General features: G+C 44.7%; 1 protein-coding gene across 2 annotated transcripts in view; it reads left to right on the top strand.

The window, feature by feature from the left end:
• Positions 1-19,746, top strand: part of EIF5B (eukaryotic translation initiation factor 5B) — a 3,606,765-nt gene that overhangs the window by 2,964,118 nt on the left and 622,901 nt on the right. For both annotated transcript variants that reach the window (XM_044070982.1, XM_044070983.1), the window contains one exon: positions 15,328-15,459. In XM_044070982.1, the coding sequence (XP_043926917.1) occupies positions 15,328-15,459 (132 nt within the window). The remainder of the gene's footprint in view (positions 1-15,327; positions 15,460-19,746) is intronic.

The raw sequence follows: 19,746 nt of genomic DNA on the forward strand, positions 1-19,746 counted from the left end.
TACCTCTCCTAAAGACCACCTTAGGGCATTCACCTAATTTACCTAAGATAGACGGATAAAACTTAAACAAAACTTAAACTCATGTCTAATATGTGTAGTGAAGTTTCAACATGATTGGGGTAATTTAATTTCTACTACACTGTAATTACTTGAATGTTTGTTGTTTTCTCGAGAATTTCATTCTTGTTTCTTTAAACACTAAGATCAGTAATGGATTGGCTTTTTTCAGCCACGTGTTTAGGAGGTTTTAATTAGTTTATATAAAGATTAGCTGGTTAATTGATTTTAACAATTTCTGAAGAAGTCAGTGTAATGCGCTGACGAAAAGCGCTTAAGTGGATTTATGTGGATTAAACGTATCTGTTTGGACTGTGATTTTTTGCTCTGTCTCAATTGTCTCTTCAAAACTTTACAAGAAAAAGTAAGAGTTATAGGAACTAAAGCACATTTTTGTGTCCCCAGTCCCAAAGTATCATTGGAATTTATCTTTCAAAACCTAATTTTGTGAGGAAGAAGGCAGACACTCCTCCCCTCCCTCAAAGGAAAGAGACGCACAGGCAGAGCTCTTCCAAATCTTAACCAGGCTCAGCCCAGAAGCTCCCCTTTCCTGACGAGCTAGGTAGTGTGTGGCTACCTTTCTGGTCTTTCCAACATTCCTCTTTCCCAGTACCTCATAATGTCTTCCTTTCTGGACAAGCATTATCAGACAAATGGGTCATTTCCATTATTCTGAATGTCTGCTGCATGCTCTGGAAGTCCATTCCTCCTTTCCTGGGCATTCCTCAACCCCATTGAGACCAGATCCTTCTTTTTCCTCAGGTGTTAGAAGACTTGATCGCTCAGGAGACCATTCAGGAAATTCCCCCTCTGCAAAGAGGAAGAGGGTTCTACTCCTGCATGTTCCTAGTCCCGAGGAAAGATGGTCCATGGAGACCAGTCTTAGATCTGTCCCAACTCTATTTCTACAGGTTCTTACTTTCTGCATGCTCATTGTCCAGACTCCGTGCCCTCTCTTGCTTTCTCAGGCCTTCTTAGTTTCTCTAGACATCGGGGAGGCATATCTTCATATTCCGATTCAATGTTTGTTCAGGAAATACTTCAGTTTTTCTGTTGCTTCCTCTCATTTTCAGTATTGTGCTTTGCCTTTGGACTCTCTATAGCTCAAAGGGTCTCCACAAAATGTTTGGCTCCTGCCATTGCCTTTTGGAAACCAAGGAATTCTGATTTACCCTTAACTGGACAACCTGCTGCAGTAGAGCCTCCAAACCACCATATCCCTGCTTCATGGCCTGGGATTCACTATCAACTACAAGTCTTCTCTCAGCCCTTTTCAGAATCAGGTTTTATGATGGCCTGTCTCCCTCCACAAAAAATACAGTCCCTTATCTACTTGCAACAGTTACTTTCTTTAACTTCCGTGTCAGCCAGAGAGTTTCTTTGCATTCTAGGGCTCATGGCATGTGTAATTCTCATGTTGCCCTTAGTCAGACTTCACATGCAAAAGTTTCAGTGATATCTGAATACACTCTGGGGCCAGCATGCTCATCCTGTGCAGTTTGTTCTCCCTTGTTTGAAGGAGATACCCTGGTGGATTCAACAAATTTCTCTGAATCCTGGTCTTCCATTACAGGTCCCACAGCATGTGCAGGAACTATTTACAGATATTTCAGCCAAAAGGTGGGGAGTAACGCTGGGAGATTTAAAAGTCCAAGGCTGTGATCTCCCTCTATAAAGGAAATTACATATCAACGTCAGAGAGATGAGGGCTTTGATTCTAGAGCTCCAAGCTTTCCAGTCTTCTCTTTGTACGGGTCCCTTGAAACTGTTCACGGACAACCCCACAGTCCTTTGGCATGTGAACAAGCAGGGGGGCACAAAATCATACCTGCTGTGCAAGCTGTCCCTTCAGGCCTGGGAGATTGCTTCTCAAACAAAGGCCACATTACTAGCTGTTTACATTCCCTCAGCTCAGAATGTTTTGTCAGATGTTCTCAGCAGGTCCATTACACAAGCCCACAAATGGATGTTTCACAGAGATGTTTCTCTGGACATTCTGCATTTGTGGGCTATCCATCAAGTAGATCTTTTTGCCCCCCCCCCCCCGAACTGACAACTTCCAAAGTCTTGTGCCAGAGCCCCAGATCCATTGATGAGGAAGGTGGATACCCTGTCATTTTCATGGAAGGGATGTTTCTTTATGCAGTGCCCCCTTCCCACTCATTCAGAAAGTTCTGCTGAAAATACAGCAGGACAAACCAAAAATCTTGCTGATGACCCCCTTTTGTCCAAGACAGCACTAGTTCCGTCTTGTGCAGTTATCAAAGGGTAGTCATTATAGCAATAACCCACGCCTGGGTGTGGGTAATGCTAAATTTACCCACGGTTGGCGTGGTTTGGTCCCGAAGCCGAGGACCAAACAAAGCCAACCGTGGGTAAATTTAGCATTACCACACCCAGGCGTCAGTTATTGCTATTATACATGACATTATTTAAGAAAAGAAACTGTTACTTTTCTTAAATAATGGCATAATATAATGCCTGTTTACTGCCCTTCCGCAGATGTCTGGCATCGCGGCAGTTCTGATGTACTGCGCGCCTGCGCAGTACATCAGAGTTGAGCAAAAGCGGAGAAAGCAAGATCTCCGTTGCTTTTTAGTCTCGCTGTGTTAAATGAGTTTAACATGGCGAGACAGTTTAAAATAAGCAACGGACATCTCCGTTGCTTATTTTAACTGTCTCGCTATGTTAAACTCATTTAACATAGCGAGACTAAAAGCAACGGAGATCTTGCTTTCTCCGTTGTTTTACACAAACACTGCCTCGCTATGTTAAATGGGTTTAACATGGCGACAGCTTTAAAATAAGCAACGGAGATCTCCGTTGCTTATTTTAAAGCTGTCTCGCTATGTTAAACCCATTTAACATAGCGAGACAGTGTTTAAAAAAAACGAGTCATACTAATGGAAAAAAGTCCGGGCGACCGGACCTTTTTCCATTAGTATAACTCGATTTACAACGGGCACGCTGGCCAATCAGCGTGCACGTTTTGGGGGGATCATGGTATAATACAAGTTACCTCACAGGGTGGATGATCTTACACAAGACAATGGATCTATCATCCATCCACAATTAACTCTGAGCCTGACTCTGTGGATGATAAGCTTCTGATCCCTTTCCGACACCTTTTCTCTGAGGACATGCTTTTAGTCCTGCAGGAGGCCAGGAAACCCCACACTAGGAGATCCTACTTGTCCAAATGGAAGAGTTGCTCCATCTGGTGTCTGAAGAAACGACTAGATCCATTTTCAGTGGACATTCCACTAGTTCTTATTTGTGTGAGCTGCTTAAGGTTGGATTGGCTTACTCTTCTGTTGAAGTCCACCTGTCTGCCATTTTATACATGTCTGCCTCTGTCTGCTACTCTGCCTTCCAGGCTAGATGTTAAAGTTTTTCTTAAAGGCGCCCTTCACAGACCTCCCAGGAAACCTGTTTCTCCTCCCTGGGATTTGAATTTTGTACTGGAAAAGCTTACTCAGGCCCCTTTTGAGCCTGCAGTCTCCACTTTTTTTGTTTTGCACATGGATGACTATTTTGCTGATAGCTATCACCTCTGCTAGAAGAGTTTCTGAACGCCGGGCCTTAATGGCTTATCAACCTTTTCTCATCCACAGGGGTAGGATTTCTCTCCATGCTTAACCCCTCCATGCCTAAGCTGGTTAATGACTTGCCCCTTAACTAATCTATTAATCTACCTACTTTCTTTCCTACTCATAATTCTAGTGAAAGGTTCCTACATACCTTGAGTGTGCATAGGCAACTTATATTTGACCTAGACAAGACCATGTCTATTAGGAAATCAGAGGAACTGTTTGTTTCCTTTCATCCCAGGCACTGGGAAAACCTGTCTCTAAACAAACTATTTCCACTTGGATCTCTAAGGCCATTTCCTTCTGCTACATGTTCCATGGAAATATGCTGTCTACCTCATAAAAGCTCATTCCACTAGGGTTATGTCTTCTGGGACTGCCTCTATTCTGGAAGCAGCTACATGGTCGTCTGTCCATGCCTTCACCAAACGTTACAAGCTGGATACTATCTTTAGATCCAGAGCAGACTTTGCCTGGACAATCCTGTATAAATTCATGGAGACTACTTGTGCTCCAACCTCCCTATCCCTTCCATGAGTTTTGGTACTCTCCCTGATGTTCTTCATGTTTCACTGTTGCAGTCATTGCATTTGGATTATCTGCTTGCAGTAGCCCTTAGCTGGCCTGATTAGCAAAGTCTTGGATCTTGCGTCGGTTGCTGTCCTTTCTTCCATGATGTCAGGTCATCAGGGGTATGAAATATGCAGCTGACACCATTACATCAGTCTTTCTTGCCGTGCAGTGCCCAAAGCAGAAGCAGTTCGCAAGTGCCAGTCGGCCGACTCCTGAAATTTTCGTTTTCGTGTTTCAGAACCAAAGTCTTCAACTAAAGCTAAGTACCCCATTGGGGAAACTTTTTCTTGCTCCTTACCGATGTCAGTAAAAGTTAATAATTGCATTACTTGCGGAAAGCAAATACCTCACAAAGATTTTCATTCGTACTGTATTCCTTGCCTAGGCCCTGACCACGACGTACCTTGCTCTCGGTTTTTTGCTTTATTTAATCAGCATACAATCTGTCATTGGTATATCTTCGCCTCTAAATATTTCTGTTCTTGGTTTAATTATCCAGAAATGTCGTCTGTTAGCCATCTGACTACCGGGATTCCGAAAAAAACGTTAAGATAAAGACAGAGACAGGCCACCGAGGTCCAAAACTGCTGATGACGCTTCTCCTAAGCCAGTCGCCAGTTCGCCGGTACTCTGTGAGGTGCTTTCGCAGCCCCTGATATCCGCTACTTCTGACTCGCAGGCCTCTACTTGAGACCCATTCGGAGTCCAGTAAAGATGCTTCAACTGTGGAACCTGCGGATGTCTCTACCTTGGATGGGTCTGGAGCCGCTGTGCAGGCACTGGCTTCTGAGGGTGTACTCAGGCATATGGACTTGCATATTAAACCAACGCCTCCATCTTCATTTAGGCCAAAATCTCAAACCATGCCAAAGAAACCGACATCCAGACCTCATGCTCAAGCCTCTAGGCCTAAAAAAACAAATGTTAATGGCCGAAGGTCTTATAACTCTAATCAGGGGAAGCCAATCTCTCCCCCTCCTAAGAGACCTAGGACTGAAGTTGTTTATGAATCTTCTGACCAGGATTCTGATTTTTCTGATGATCTGGATTTGCCCTTATCTACTTATGAAGATTCTGATGCAGAGGACTCTATTCCCTTTGCTTCCCCTCCGGAGGATTTTTCATTTGGTGAGACCTTAGGGAATATTTCCACTGGGAAAGCCAGGATTTTTCTGATTCAAAGAGGCGGCTTAGGGATTTCTTACTCCTGTCTCAGCACAAGCCTTTAGCTATACCCCCTGTACTGGACATTGTTGTTGATGCCTTTTCAGAATCTAGTTTGGCTCCTGATTCTTTGCTTCCTGCTCCCAGAAAACCCGACAGATATTGCAGGGTTCCTGATTCACACAAGTTCCTTTTTAAAAATCCTATTGCGGATCCAGAGACTATTTCACAGAGACCAAGGGCATTAAGGCTTCTACTAAAAATTCTACCCAGGGCGCTGGATAGATTGGGTAAGAAGGTTTAAACTTCTGCAACCTTGGCCATTGGGGCTTTAAACTGCCAGTTTCATTTGTTAAAGTATCAACATGTTATTTGATTGCTTAAACAGAAAATATTGAATGTTCATCGTGTTACACTGCTGCAGTCATTACACTTGGGTTATCCTGCCATCAGGCAGTTCCCCAGTCAGCCTGAGTTCCAAAGTCTTGGTCCGGCGTCGGTTGCTGTCGCCTACTCCCTGACGTCAGTGTGACAGGGGTATGTAAGATGCAGCCAATGCCATTTTCTTCGGTCTTTCTTGCCGTGCGGTGCCCGAAGCAAAAGCAGTTCGCAAGTGCCGGTCAGCCGACTTCTGAGATTTTCATTTCCGAATCCAGAACCGAAGTCTTCTGGAAAGCTAAGTACCCCGTTGGGGAAACTTTTTCTTGCCTCAGTCCGATGTCAGTAAAAGTTAATAACTGTATTTCTTGTGGGAAGGAAATACCTCATACAGATTTCCATTCTTATTGCATCCCATGCCTAGGCCCAGACCACGACGTCACCGGTTGTCAGTTTTGTGCTAGGTTTAACAACCGCACTATTAAATGGTTTGATTTTGCCCGACGTTATTTTGGCAGAAAATTTAATTATACGATGTCATCAGAACTTCTGACGACTGCAGTTCATAAAGCACAAAGACAGGCATCAGAGGCCCAAAACTGACGACGAAGCCTCTTCTAGGCCAGTCGCCGGTTCTCCGGTTTTCAGCGAGGCACCTTAGCAGCCCCTGACGACCGCTTCTGCAGAACCACAGGCAGCCACCGACTCCTTAGTCAAGATGGCTGGGCCATCAGACTCCCAGGTTTTACAGACTACCGAATCCGACCCTGCAGAGGGATCCGGTGTACATGAGCCACCTGCAACTTCAGAGGGTGTCTTCAGACCTAGTCGGCTTAGCCTTATACCCTCTTCTAAGTCTAAACCACCTCTTAAATTAAAGAAATCACAGTCTCCAGGACAGGCCTCCATGCCTAAGAAACAAATGCTCAAAATGACCGAAGACCTGATCACTCTGATCAGGGGGTCCCATCCCCCTCCTGATAAAAGGCCCAGACAGGATGTGGATTATGACTCCTCCGACCAGGTGTCCATTTCCTCAGAGTCTTCCTCAGACCTAGGTTATTCTTTACCTCCTTATGAGGATTCAGATGCTGAGGAATCCATTCCTTCAGCCTCTCCACCAGAGGATTACTGTTTTGGGGAAACTTTACACACCATGAGGGAGCATTTCCATTGGGAAGGCCAGGATTATTCTGAATCAAAGAAAAGGCTCAGAGAATTTCTACTTTTGCGTCAACACAGACCCCTGGTTATTCCGCCAGTGTTAGATATTGTGGATGATGTGTATACTGAATCCAGCTTAAATCCTGATTCCTTACCTCCAGCTCCAGTTAAACCAGACAGGTATTACAGAGTCCCTGACTCTCATAAATGTCTATATAAAAGCCCAGTGGCAGACCCAGAAATCATTTCTCAGGGACTCAAAGGGGTCAAGGCCTCATCAGCAAAGAACCCTGTTCCCTCCAACAGAGACTCCAGAGCATTAGACATATGGGGAAATAAAGTATATACATTTGCAACTTTAGCAATGAGAGCTTTGAATTGCCAATTTCACATGTTAAAATATCAGCAATTTCTGATGTCTCAGTTGAAACAAAAAATGCTTTCAGATACAGATCCTCCTAATTTTAAGGAAATGCAGGATTTTATTGCATGCTGCTGAACAAGTGGGAAAACATACTTTGCAATGTGGTTTTGATTCTTTAGAGGCCTCCTGCAGAGCAGCAGTTACAGGCTCTGTCATTAGAAGACATGCATGGTTAAAGGAACATACATTACCAGATCATGTTAAAGCAAAACTACTGGATGCACCTTTGCAGCATGATGTCCTATTTGGAGTTAAGGCAGAAGAGGTACTAAAGAAAATGGAGGATAAGGCAAAATCTATGCAAACTGTGAAAAATTTCTTACAGGTACAGCCTCCTTGATTTAGCAGAAACTGGCCAACCAAAAATTGGTCCTTTCCAGTTACAGACAGATCTCAAAGGGGCAAATACAGACTTCCAAGAGGTAGAGGACAACCACAAGGCCCTTACAGGCCTCGACAATGGGGTGCACCAGGCCAGAAAGAAGGGGAAGACAGGCAACAACCTTACAAAAAACAGTCCCAATGACTTCCCACTATAGCTGCCAAACATTTCTCTCTTGGCAGCCCCATTGGGAGGAAAACTGGCCCTTTTTTGTCACAACTGGCATATGATCACCAAAGACAAATGGGTTCTCAATATCGTTTCACAGGGTTACAGGTTCCACTTTCACACTGCCGAGGTTAAAAGGAATGCCGAATCTGCCACCAAATCAATGGGCAGAGGCTCAAAAACAAATGACAGCACTCATGACCATGGGAGCTATACAAAAGGTACCTCCACAGGAACAAGGACAAGGATTTTGCTCAAGGCTCTTTCTGGTACCCAGAAAAGACAAAGCCTGGAGGCCCATTCTGGATCTTTCATCTCTAAACACATTCCTGGATGTCCCAAAATTCAAAATGTTGACATTGCAGCAGCATCTTCCCGTGCTGGGCAAGCAAGCTTGGCTTGTGACCTTGGACCTCAAGGAGGCATACCTGCATGTCCCTATCGGACAAAACTGCAGAAGATACCTCAGATTCATTGCTGGTCCAATGCATTATCAATTCTCTGCAGTGCCTTTTGACTTATCTACTGCACCCAGGGTCTTCACAAAATGCCTGGCACCAGTAATTGCATTTTGCAGGCAAAGAGGAATTCAAATTTACCCATACCTGAACAACTGCCTAATTCAAGCAGAGAGCAAAGACCTTCTCCTAAAGCATCTGGCATTAGTAAAAAAGTTACTAAGTTGCCTGGGGTACAGTAACAAGAACAACTGACTCAATACTTTCAATTAATGGCAACAAAGACCCGACTCCCTGCAAGAAAAATTCTGCAGGCCTTGGGCTACATGGCATCTTGCATACTACTAATTCCATATGCCAGACTGCATATGAGGAAACTACAATGGTACTTAAGAGTGTATGGTCTCAACACTGTCAAAGTTTGGAAACAGTTATACCACTAATAACTTGCCTTCAGAAGGAGTTTCGATGGTGGGCTCAAGCTTGTCACCTAAACAAGGGACAGCCTTTTACTCGACCCACACCCAGGCAAACACTGACAACAGATGCATCGGATTATGCCTGGGGAGCACACATGGCAGGAAAATGCATTCAGCGCAAGTGGCCTATAGAACAAAAGCATCTTCACATCAACCAAAAAGAGATGCTAGCTGTACAAAATGCCCTTATAGCTTTCAAGGACCTGCTACATCCAGGACAACTGCAACTAAAGACAGACAACACCACAGTCATGTGGTACATAATGAAGCAAGGGGGCACCCATTCCTACCCCCCTCTGCAGACAAGCAATGACCTTGTGGAATACAGCCATAAACTATCAAATTCATCTACAAGCACAATTCCTGCCAGGAGAGAAAAACACACTGGCAGACGACTTAAGCTGAAATATCATGGATCCCCACGAATGGGAATTTGAATCCACAAATATTCAAAATAACACAGAAATGGTGGAGCCCGGACATAGATCTATTTGCATCACCAAGGAATTGCCAGCTACAGAAATTCTGCACAAGGAGTTACCATCCACAAGCATGGAAAGGGGATGCCCTCTCATTCAGCTGGAAAAACCTAACAAGTATATGCATTCCCACCACTGCCTCTTCTTCCAAAGGTACTCATAAAAGCCAGGCAAGAGGAACCAAAAATGATCCTGATTGCACCAGACTGGCCGCGCCAGCACTGGTACCCAATCTTAAAAAATTTAGCACAAGGACCACCCTGGATTTTGCATCAAACACCACATCTGCTCTCTCAGAACAACAATCAGATTCTCCACAGCCAGCTAAGGACCTTAAACCTCGCTGCATGGAAGATACCTTAAAGCAAGCAATGCCTCTCTCCAAAGCTGTTATGGATGTCATCCTGGAGGCCAGAAGACCTAGTACCGGGAAAGCCTATTCGGATAAATGGAAAAGATTCTGTTCCTGGAACCAGGCTCACAGCATTGACCCTCTTGTACCAAACATTCCTCAGATACTACAATATTTAACTGAGATGCTGGCTGTACAAAATGCCCTTATAGCTTTCAAGGACCTGCTACATCCAGGACAACTGCAACTAAAGACAGACAACACCACAGTCATGTGGTACATAATGAAGCAAGGGGGCACCCATTCCTACCCCCCTCTGCAGACAAGCAATGACCTTGTGGAATACAGCCATAAACTATCAAATTCATCTACAAGCACAATTCCTGCCAGGAGAGAAAAACACACTGGCAGACGACTTAAGCTGAAATATCATGGATCCCCACGAATGGGAATTTGAATCCACAAATATTCAAAATAACACAGAAATGGTGGAGCCCGGACATAGATCTATTTGCATCACCAAGGAACTCAGGCCTCTCCTTTTCATCCATCAAGATCCACGCCATGGCCATCTCTGCTCATTACAACACGGATCCACCAATTTTCTCTAATCCTTTGCTAAAGCAGTACCTCAGAGGAGCAAAAAACACAAGACTGCCCCATAGAGCACCTGCTCCAACTTGGGACCTCAACTTTTTGGAAAAATTAACCTTACCTCCTTTTGAGCCAGCTAGCACAGCAGAATTAAAATGTATCTCTTGGAAAACTGCTCTGCTCCTAGCACTAACATCAGCATGAAGAGTTTCAGAATTACAGGCACTAATGGCAGTGGAACCTTTCCTCATTTTCCAACAGGACACGGTGTCCATAAGAACTTAACCCTACTTTTATGCCTAAGGTGGTTTCAAGTGCGTCTCTAAACCAAATTATTCACTTGCCAACTTTTTATCCAAAACCACAGAATAAAGGGGAGAGACTACTGTATTCATTGGACGTTCACAGGCAGTTACGCTTCTACTTGGACAAAACCAAAGCTTTCAGAAAATCTGAGCAATTTTTGGTAGCATATGCTGCAGGAGCACAGGGAAAATCTATTTCAAGACAGACTATTTCTAAATGGATAGGACATTGTATACATTTCTGCTATACGCACCATGGAAAACCTCTGCCTACCAGCATTAGATCTCACTCCACCAGGGCAACAGCCACTTCTACGGCCTACCTCAGAGGAGTACCTACCAAGGATATTTTGGAAGCAGCAACATCGAGCTTTGTGCTTACCTTCACCAAGCATTATCATCTGCCTCTACACTCCAAATCCAGAGCTGGCTTCGCCTCTGCAGTGCTGCAGGGCCTTATAGCCACCCCTAATGCATTATAGAACCAGCCACCCTACCTCAGCTTTGGGATTCTACCCAAGTGTAATGACTGCAGCAGTGTAACACGATGAACATAGTACAGTTTTGTACCTACCATAAATGTAGATGTTCGAGTGTTCACACTGCTGCAGTCCAGGTTACCCTCCCTCCATCCCCTCTTTATTGCTGGTACGTACCCAAGTCTTCTACCCTTTACTTCCTATAGGGGGTATTTGCTGGTAACTAAAAGTTGTACTTTGCTTTTCTTATTTATGTTTTATTAGCGATTTGTATTGCCTACCTATTTGGGGGCACCTGACATCTGGGGCAAGAAAAACAGAAGAAAATGGTGTCTGCTACATCTTATATACCCCTGTCGCACTGAAGTCAGGGAGGAGGCGACAGCAACCGATGCCGCACCAAGACTTTGGAACTCAGGCCGACTGGGGAACCGCTTGATGGCAGGATAACCCAAGTGTAATGACTGCAGCAGTGTGAACACTCGAACATCTACATTTATGGTAGGTACAAAACTGTACTTTCGTGACTGTGCTGAAAATAAAGAATTACAGGATTTAATGCATTATCCTGAACAGGTTGGAAAACATACTTTGCAATGTGGATTTGATTTATTAGAGGCCTCTTGCAGGGCTGCTGTTACTGGGTCTGCACTCAGAAGACATGCTTGGCTTAAGACGCAATCTTTGCCCGATCATGTTAAAGCTAAATTGTTGGATGCTCACTTAAATCAGGACCACCTGTTTGTCAACAAGGCTGACGAAGTTCTTAAAAACATGGAAGATGAAGCCAGATCTATGCAAACTGTCAAAGATTTCTTACAAGTTCAGCCTACTAGATTTAGTAGGCACTGGCCCTCTAAGAATTGGTCCTTTCCGACCCCTTACAGGTCTTCTCAAGCCAAGCCCAGACAGCAGAAACCCCAGGTTTCACTAAGCAGTGGGGGGTTTCCACACCCAAATCTGGTAGTAGTAAGACTCCCCCCTATGGAAAACTGTCTCCATTACTTTTTTTAAATTTCCAAGCATTTCCCAACTGAATTCTCCTTTAGGCGGAAAGATTGGGCTGCAGGCCAAAAACTGGGAACTCATTACCCAGGACAAATGGGTTTTAAATAGTGTCCCAAGGATACAGATTTCACTTCAACACGTTACAAACTCCAAGTGGATGGCCAGATCTACCCCCAAATCAGTGGGCAGAGGCCCAAAATCAAGTACTCTCTCTCTTAAACATGGAGGCTATTCGTTGGTACTAGAAGAGGAAAAGGGACAAGGTTTCTATTTGAGACTTTTCCTGGTACCCAGAAAAGGCAGTACATGGCGTCTTATCCTGGACCTTTCTTCTTTAAACACCTTCCTGGTGATTCCAAAATTAAAAATGCTGACGCTTCTCCAGCTGCTTCGTATGCTAGGCAAAGATGCATGGTTAGCAACACGACTTAAAAGAAACATACCTGCACATCCCGGTCAGGGAATCTTGCAGAAGATACCTAGGCTTCAAAGCAGGCTACATGCACTATCCGTTCTCTGCACTACCCTTTGGCTTATCTACTGCGCCCAGGGTATTCCCAAAGTGCCTAGCTCCAGTCATTGCATTTTGCAGGCAAAGAAATATTCAAATATACCCATATCTGGATGATTGTCTAATTCAGGCAGAAAGCCAGGACATACTTTTGAATCATCTGCCTCTTCTCTCCAAACTACTACTAAAGATCAAACAGGACAAGCCAAGGACTATTTTAATTGCACCGGACGGGCCTCACCAACACTGGTACCCACTCTTGCGCAGTGTGTCACGCTCGGCTCCATGGCACCTGCCTCAGACTCCTTCCCTGTTGTCTCAGCAGGAGAACCAGATTCTGCACCCTCGACTGCAAAACCTGAACCTAGCAGCCTGGCTAATTACCTAATCTCTCCTTTACCATCCCTCTGTAAATCAGTGATGGATATCATTTTAGAGGCAAAGAGGCCCAGTACCAGAAAATCCTATTCTGCAAATTGGAAAAGATTTTGTGCCTGGAACCAGTCTCAAGGAATGAATGCAGCAGTGCCCAATTTACCTCAGATCCTGCAATACTTGACTGAGATGCTTCATAAGGTCTTGTCCTTTTCCTCCATCATAATTCATACCTCAGCCATTTCAGCTTATTATAGCACAGAGCCTCCCGTCTTCTCTCACCCACTGCTCAAGCAGTTCCTCAGAGGGGCCAATAACTTAAGGCCACTCAGGAGAGCTCCATCTCCAGCCTGGGATCTTAACTTTGTCTTGGAGAAACTCACTCTTCCTCCTTTCGAGCCAGCTGCTACTGCAGATTTAATTTTTTTTTTCCTGGAAAACAGATTTCCTTTTAGCTATCACTTCTGCAAGAAGGGTATCTGAATTACAAGCCCTTATGGCGGTGAAACCTTTCATCATCTTTCATCTGGACAGGGTGTCCCTCAGAACCAACCCCTCCTTCATGCCCAAGTTGATATCCAGTGTGGCTCTTAATCAGTCCATTCATTTGCCTACTTTCTTTCCTAACTCACAGAACAAAGGGGAACGGATAGTGCACTCTTTAGGTGTGCACAGACAGCTTGGACAGGACTAAACCTCAAAGGAGATCTGAACAACTGCTGGTGGCATTTGCTGCGGGGACAGAGGGGAAAGCTATTTCAAAATGAACCATTTCAAAATGGATAGGCCACTGCATTCTTTTCTGCTATAAGCACTATTGAAAACCTATCCCACAGGGCATTGGACCCCGTTCAACCAGGGCTGCATCTACCTCTACAGCCTTTCTCAGGGATGTCCCTACTTAAGGACATCCTAGAGGCTGCTACCTGGAGTTCTGTACATACTTTCACCAAGCGTTATCATTTGCCAATTTTCTCTAAATCCAGAGCTGGTTTTGCCACTGCAGTCTTGCAGGGCCTTGTAGCTGGTTCTAATTCTATTTAAAGTCCTTCTCCCAACCTTAGCTTTGGGACTCTACCCAAATGTAATGACTGCAACAGTGAAACAGAAAGAACATAGTACAGCTGTGTACACTTACCATAAATGTAGATGTTTGAGTGTATTCACTGTTTCAGTCCTGGTTACCCTCCCTCCAGCCCCCCCTTTCTTCTTCTGGCTATACCTCTACTTACTATGCTCAAAAAGCTTTTTGTTGTATTTGCTTTTTTGTTGGAGGTATATCGTTGTATTTATAGATTTAATTGCTTCCCATTAGGTGGGCACCTGTCATCTGGGGCAAGAAAAACTGATGTAATGGCATCGGCTGCATGTTTTATACCCCTAATGGCCTGACGACATGGAAGAAGGGACAGCAACCGACACAGGACCCAAGACTTTGCTAATCAGGCCGACTGAGGGCTACTGCAAGCAGGTAACCCAAATGTAATGACTGCAACGATGAATACACTCTAACATCTACATTTATGGTAAGTGTACACAACTGTACTTTATAAACACTGCAGCATGGGAATAGAAGGACAATAGAATAGCTTAACATAACCATAGTTATCCTCCTCTCTTACATGTTGCAGTATTCTATACCAACCCCCCCAGTTCATGCTTTTCTTAGGATGATATCTCTTTTACTGCCTATCCTTGGACTGATGTTCTGACTGGGGTATTTGGTTCTGAGGATGGTACGTGCAGATGTCACTTTTCTGCCCTATGCTGGGTGCTGTCCTATGTGCAGTCTCGCATGTACATTGTAGTAGTAAAAGTCTTTGGTGTACTGGCCGGATGTTCTGGTCTAGGTGGGTAATCCCTCATGTTACAAGTACTGCAACATGGAAGAGATGGACATCTATGGTTATGGTAAGATTTTACACAACTATTTCTTTTTTTTTTCATTTATGGTAAATATATACTGTATTGTTGGGTGCTCTATCAGATAAGCTGAATAGTTGAGACTACTTTGTTCCTTCCCAGGCATTGGTCAAGTTGTAGGAGATAGTGCACACTGGCATAGCAAGGTTGTTTTCTGTTAAATATTTGCATTATTATTATCATTATTATCATAATTATTATTAAAAAAAACTTGAGTACCCACATGATAGAATTACGGGTATATACTGCCTTATGGCTTGTTACACTAGTGTTGTCTGTACTGTTTTCAGTGTGTTTTTTTACTACTTTATAGCTGGCCATTTGACAGGTTTGTAATATTGTTGGTTTTTGTTTCTTTATATTATGTTCACTTATGGTGACTGTATCATAACAGAGTTTGGGTCCTAATGGCCAAACTCGTCTAAGTGTAGAATAAAAGTAAATATTGTATTTTATGTTCATAGGATGAACTTGAGCAAGAGCTGAAACACACACTGAGCTCCATCAAAGTAGAAGATAAAGGAGTTTATGTTCAGGCATCTACCCTGGGCTCCTTAGAGGCACTTCTAGAATTCTTACGGACATCTGAAGTACCAGTAAGTATTCCTTTCACATGTGCATATAAATGTGCTCCCAAACACATTTTCATAGATGTATATATATTCTACAACTGCCAGATGGTGCCTTAGTACTTGTTTGTAGCTACTGCTGTTACTTTGGAAGTTGTCTAATGAGCTCAAATTGCTTTCCCAGCTCTCTTCATCATCTAGCATTCATTATGTGCGCACGCACACCTGCCAAAAATGGTCTAGTTTATTGTAATTATACCTTCTTCATTATGGTCTCTTGCTCTGATAGCTGTCCATTTTACACTGTTAGTCGTTTTCCTTAAAAATAATGTACTAATAATAAGAAATCACGTAATCTGCACTTATTTTATATTCCTTAAATCCTATGAAGGATAAAAATGTTTTGTGGCGAACCCTTGCATGTGGAAGTTTGCAGTATAACGCTACAGTGTTTTGCTTGTTTTACTCTCAAGGCAGAAATTTAAGTAGTACTACAGATTCATGCAGTTTAAATGACATATGTGTGTTGTAAAAACAGTGCATCATTTTAGGCGTATTTTTCCCCTGCCCACCTTTGGAGGACTCTTGCTGATTACTCAGCTACTTGCACCCAGGCAGATCATTTTTTCTGCATGGTGGAATTGGAGGTCAGTTGCTGGGCATCCTAGTTTTGGTCTTAATTTTAATTAGTCGTTCACAGCACAATTATGGTACAATTATCTTTAGAAAGATTACTTTTACTTGGTGTTACATTGCACTGCTACTTTTGACATCTGTTTTTTCCTCCTTCGTCACCCCTCCAATCCTCTTTGCTTGATCTTTTTTTATGAGCACATACTGTCCATAGAGGTCTGGATCATTTTAATCTTCGTTTTCTTCTACTGTCTGATTTTTCCCATCTTTATATATATCTTCTGTAAACATGCTTGTCTCACTTTGAAGGACCTCTACAATAAGTAACTTAGAAATGTCCTTTCTGATATCATCTTTTCATCAGAGTTACAAACTTCTATAGCTCCTACATTTGAGGCATAGTTGGCTTCTTCCAGTTTATGCTATAGTGTTACATTCCAAACTGGGAAGGTGGATTCTTCCATGTCCTCCCTTGTTTTTTTCTGCAGCTGACACGTTTTTAATCTTTACTTTTAATGTGCTGTTGCTATTGCAGAATTATCATATTCATTACCTAAATAGCTTATAACTTCAAAGTTATTCATTCATTGATCAATCTACTTCTTTTAGGTAGTTTCTTCCCCTCCTGATAGCTGTTTAGTGTAGTTTTGTAAGTCCTACTCGGGTTCCCAACTTGTACTCCTGGTCTTAGGTCTCTCTGTCTTTCCCTTTTTTTTTCTGCCTTGTTTTCCCACCCCTTACTCCCTTTTTGGTGTGTGTGTGGGTTGGTGGGTGTTTGTGTGTATACCGGTATGTCTGAAAAGCCCACCGGGTTCAAGTGTTGCTCCTTGTGCATTCAGAAGTTAACCTCAGGCTGACATGCATGAGGTTTGTGTCTACTGCCTAGGGGAGAGCCCCATGTGGAAGGTGAATGTGAAATCTATGCTGGATTCAACCCCAGGGCTCTCCTAGAGCATGGAAATAAGCTGTTGTGCAAAGGGCTTGCAAAAGAGGGTCCTCTGGTTTTAAGTTCCCCCTCCAAGCCTTTGTCAGATCCCAAGAAGAAGTAGTCTTCCTCTCGGAATTCACCCACCAAAAAGCCGAGGGTCTTGGATAGTAGTTCCCTGGATCCAGAGTCCAGCCTCTGTGGCTTTGACTCCAAGAGCCTCAGTTCCCCCTGTCGGATTAGAGTCCTGGGTGCATTTGAGGACCTTGGATCCGACTCTTCCCAGATCACCCTCTGATCCAACAGCCATTCCCTGACAGTCCTCAGATCCAGCAAGACCTTCAGATCCAACTGCTTCATCAGATCTGATCATTATTGAAGACTCCCCAGCCACTTTTAGGAAGTTGGATCCGAGGCTGACCAGCAGGTCTCCCTCTAGAGACTGTAGGCCATCGGCTAGGTAGGGCCATTCTTCCATATCCTCCTGTTGCACCAGAAGTCTGCTCCCCTATGACATGGATCGGATGATGAGGATCTTTCTCAAGGCCCAAATCAAACTGGATTTGTTGCCATCTCCTAGCCATTTGCCCAGGGGGACCTATGCCATCCTCAGAACTCCTCTCTCCCAGACCGTCCCATGCGGGTTCGGTTGCCCAGAACCAGAGCTTCCCCAGGGAGAGGCCAATGGTGTTTGATATTGCTTCTTTTCCCACACTGTCTGGATCACTGGATCCTCCGCTGCCCCTCTGAGCTGATGTTGCCTTTGCCCCGCAAGGTCAGTGAAGGTCACAGGTGGAGGTTCCTTACCCTTGGGAGCCTCCACTTTAGACAGCTCGGGGTTGATATCATGGGACATCAGTACTGCTTCGGGGTCTCCCCCCTTCCACCCCAGTCTACTTTGTCCTGTGGGGATGTGGGGGACTTACTGCAGCCCTTTGGCTTTCTGGGCGACAGAAAAGACGGTCTCCGGATAGGTGGCTGCTTCTACTTCTGCTCTGGATCCTCCCCAGCCTTGTTAGACTTTGGGTGGCAAGACCCCATCATCCGTCCAGGGTCAGCCCTCCAGTGAGCGCCTTCAGATGGGCATTACCTCCATGGGGGTCCCTTCCTCTTCCAAGTCCTCCCTGGAGCCCACTGTGGAAAGCCTCCCCAGAAGAGGACGTACAAGAGGAGGCATTTAGACTCTCCTCACGAGTCCCTCACTGAGGACACAGATTTCGAGGAGAGAGACGAATCCCCCTGACTTATGCCCGAAGAGGTGTTCTTTGGGGACATCCTCAGGATCCTGAAAGAGCGAGGTGGTTGGTCTTGCTCCCACCCCATCTTCAGAGGAATCTGTGTTCCTGAAGGCCTTCAGGACGGGCCCATCTTCCACCTGGGTGTCTCCCCCTGCAGGTGAGCTTGTCCAGCTCATTTCCAGCAGGGTTTGGAAGGAGATCGACACGAGAACCTGTTCCAAAGAAAGCTGACAAATTTTCTGAGTCCCACTAAAGGTAAGACCTTTTGGAGCAACGGCATCCCTGTTGATGCCATTATGGTTGCCCCAGCCACCAAAAAGGAGTTTGCTGAACAGAGCTCCACAGTCCATCCCCTGAACAGGGGGTCTTGGGCCTGTGTTTGCCTCTGCTACATTCGGACTGAGGACAACAAATTACATGGCACATTTTACACGGCTGCAAAAGGGATTTGGTGTCAGAACTCTCCACTTCCCTTTTGGAGTTTCTGTCTCTGGAGAGTCTTAAGCTAGTCTGTCTGAAGCTACTCTAACATCCCTTGCTGACGCCTCAATGAGGTTGATCTCTAATGTGGTGGAGGCCACCGGCATTGCTATTAATTGTCATGCCTGGCTTCAGCTTTGTGGGTGTGGGGAAATCTTCAAGGCGTCCTTTACCAACACCCCTTTTGACGGGTCAGCACTGTGTTTGTTCCCCTCAGTTAAAGAAACCTTAACCCATAGTGAGCATGAGGGAAAGACTCTTGTCTGCAGTTGGGATCACGTTTTCTACTCCCCAGCGATCCTTTAGTAAGAAATTATGATTCTGCAGGTCTCGGTCTTCCTTCCAGGATGCTGCTCAGGAATCCTCCTCTTCCAACTGGGGAAGGGGGTTTGGTAATATATGCCACCCCAGAGGCAGAGGAGGGTCACAGAACCAGGGCTCCCAGGAACCCTTTTTAGAGAAGCCCCCTCAGCGCTCCTGAAACGCTGCCCTGCTCTTGAAGCACTCGGGGTCATATCTCCCTACACCCACTAGCTTGGGCAGCTATTAATTCAGATCACTGGGTGCTAAGCATCGTATCCAGCGGATACTTCATATCTTTTGTTCAGCCCCCTCCAACTCAGAAGTCTGTCCTGGACATTCTACCCTCCCAAAGGGAGTTGGCCCTCTTCGAGGTTCAAGTTCTCCTTCAAAAAAGCCATCCGGGAGGTCCCAACAGGATAACGAGGGTCCAGAAACTTGTTCTCACTTCTTTTTAGTGCCCAAGAAAACCAGGGATGTATGTCCCATTCTGCACCTCAGTGTTCTGAATTTGTCAGTCAAGAAGTCGAAGTTCCAGATGGTCACTGTTGAGACCATTCTGCCACTTATGCTCAAGGACGATTGGATGTGCTCAGTAGATCTCAAGAATGTGTACTATCACTTAAAAATCGACCTGTGCTTCCGGCTGGAGGCCAATCACTACCAGTTCAAAGCCCTGCCCTTCTGTCTCACATCAGCCTCCTTGGTATTTACCCAAATGTATGGCAATGGTAGCAG

The sequence above is a fragment of the Protopterus annectens genome, chromosome 5.part0 (genome assembly GCF_019279795.1).
Source record: "Protopterus annectens isolate FY-2018-M chromosome 5.part0, PAN1.0, whole genome shotgun sequence".
Classification (NCBI taxonomy): Eukaryota; Metazoa; Chordata; order Ceratodontiformes; family Protopteridae; genus Protopterus; species Protopterus annectens.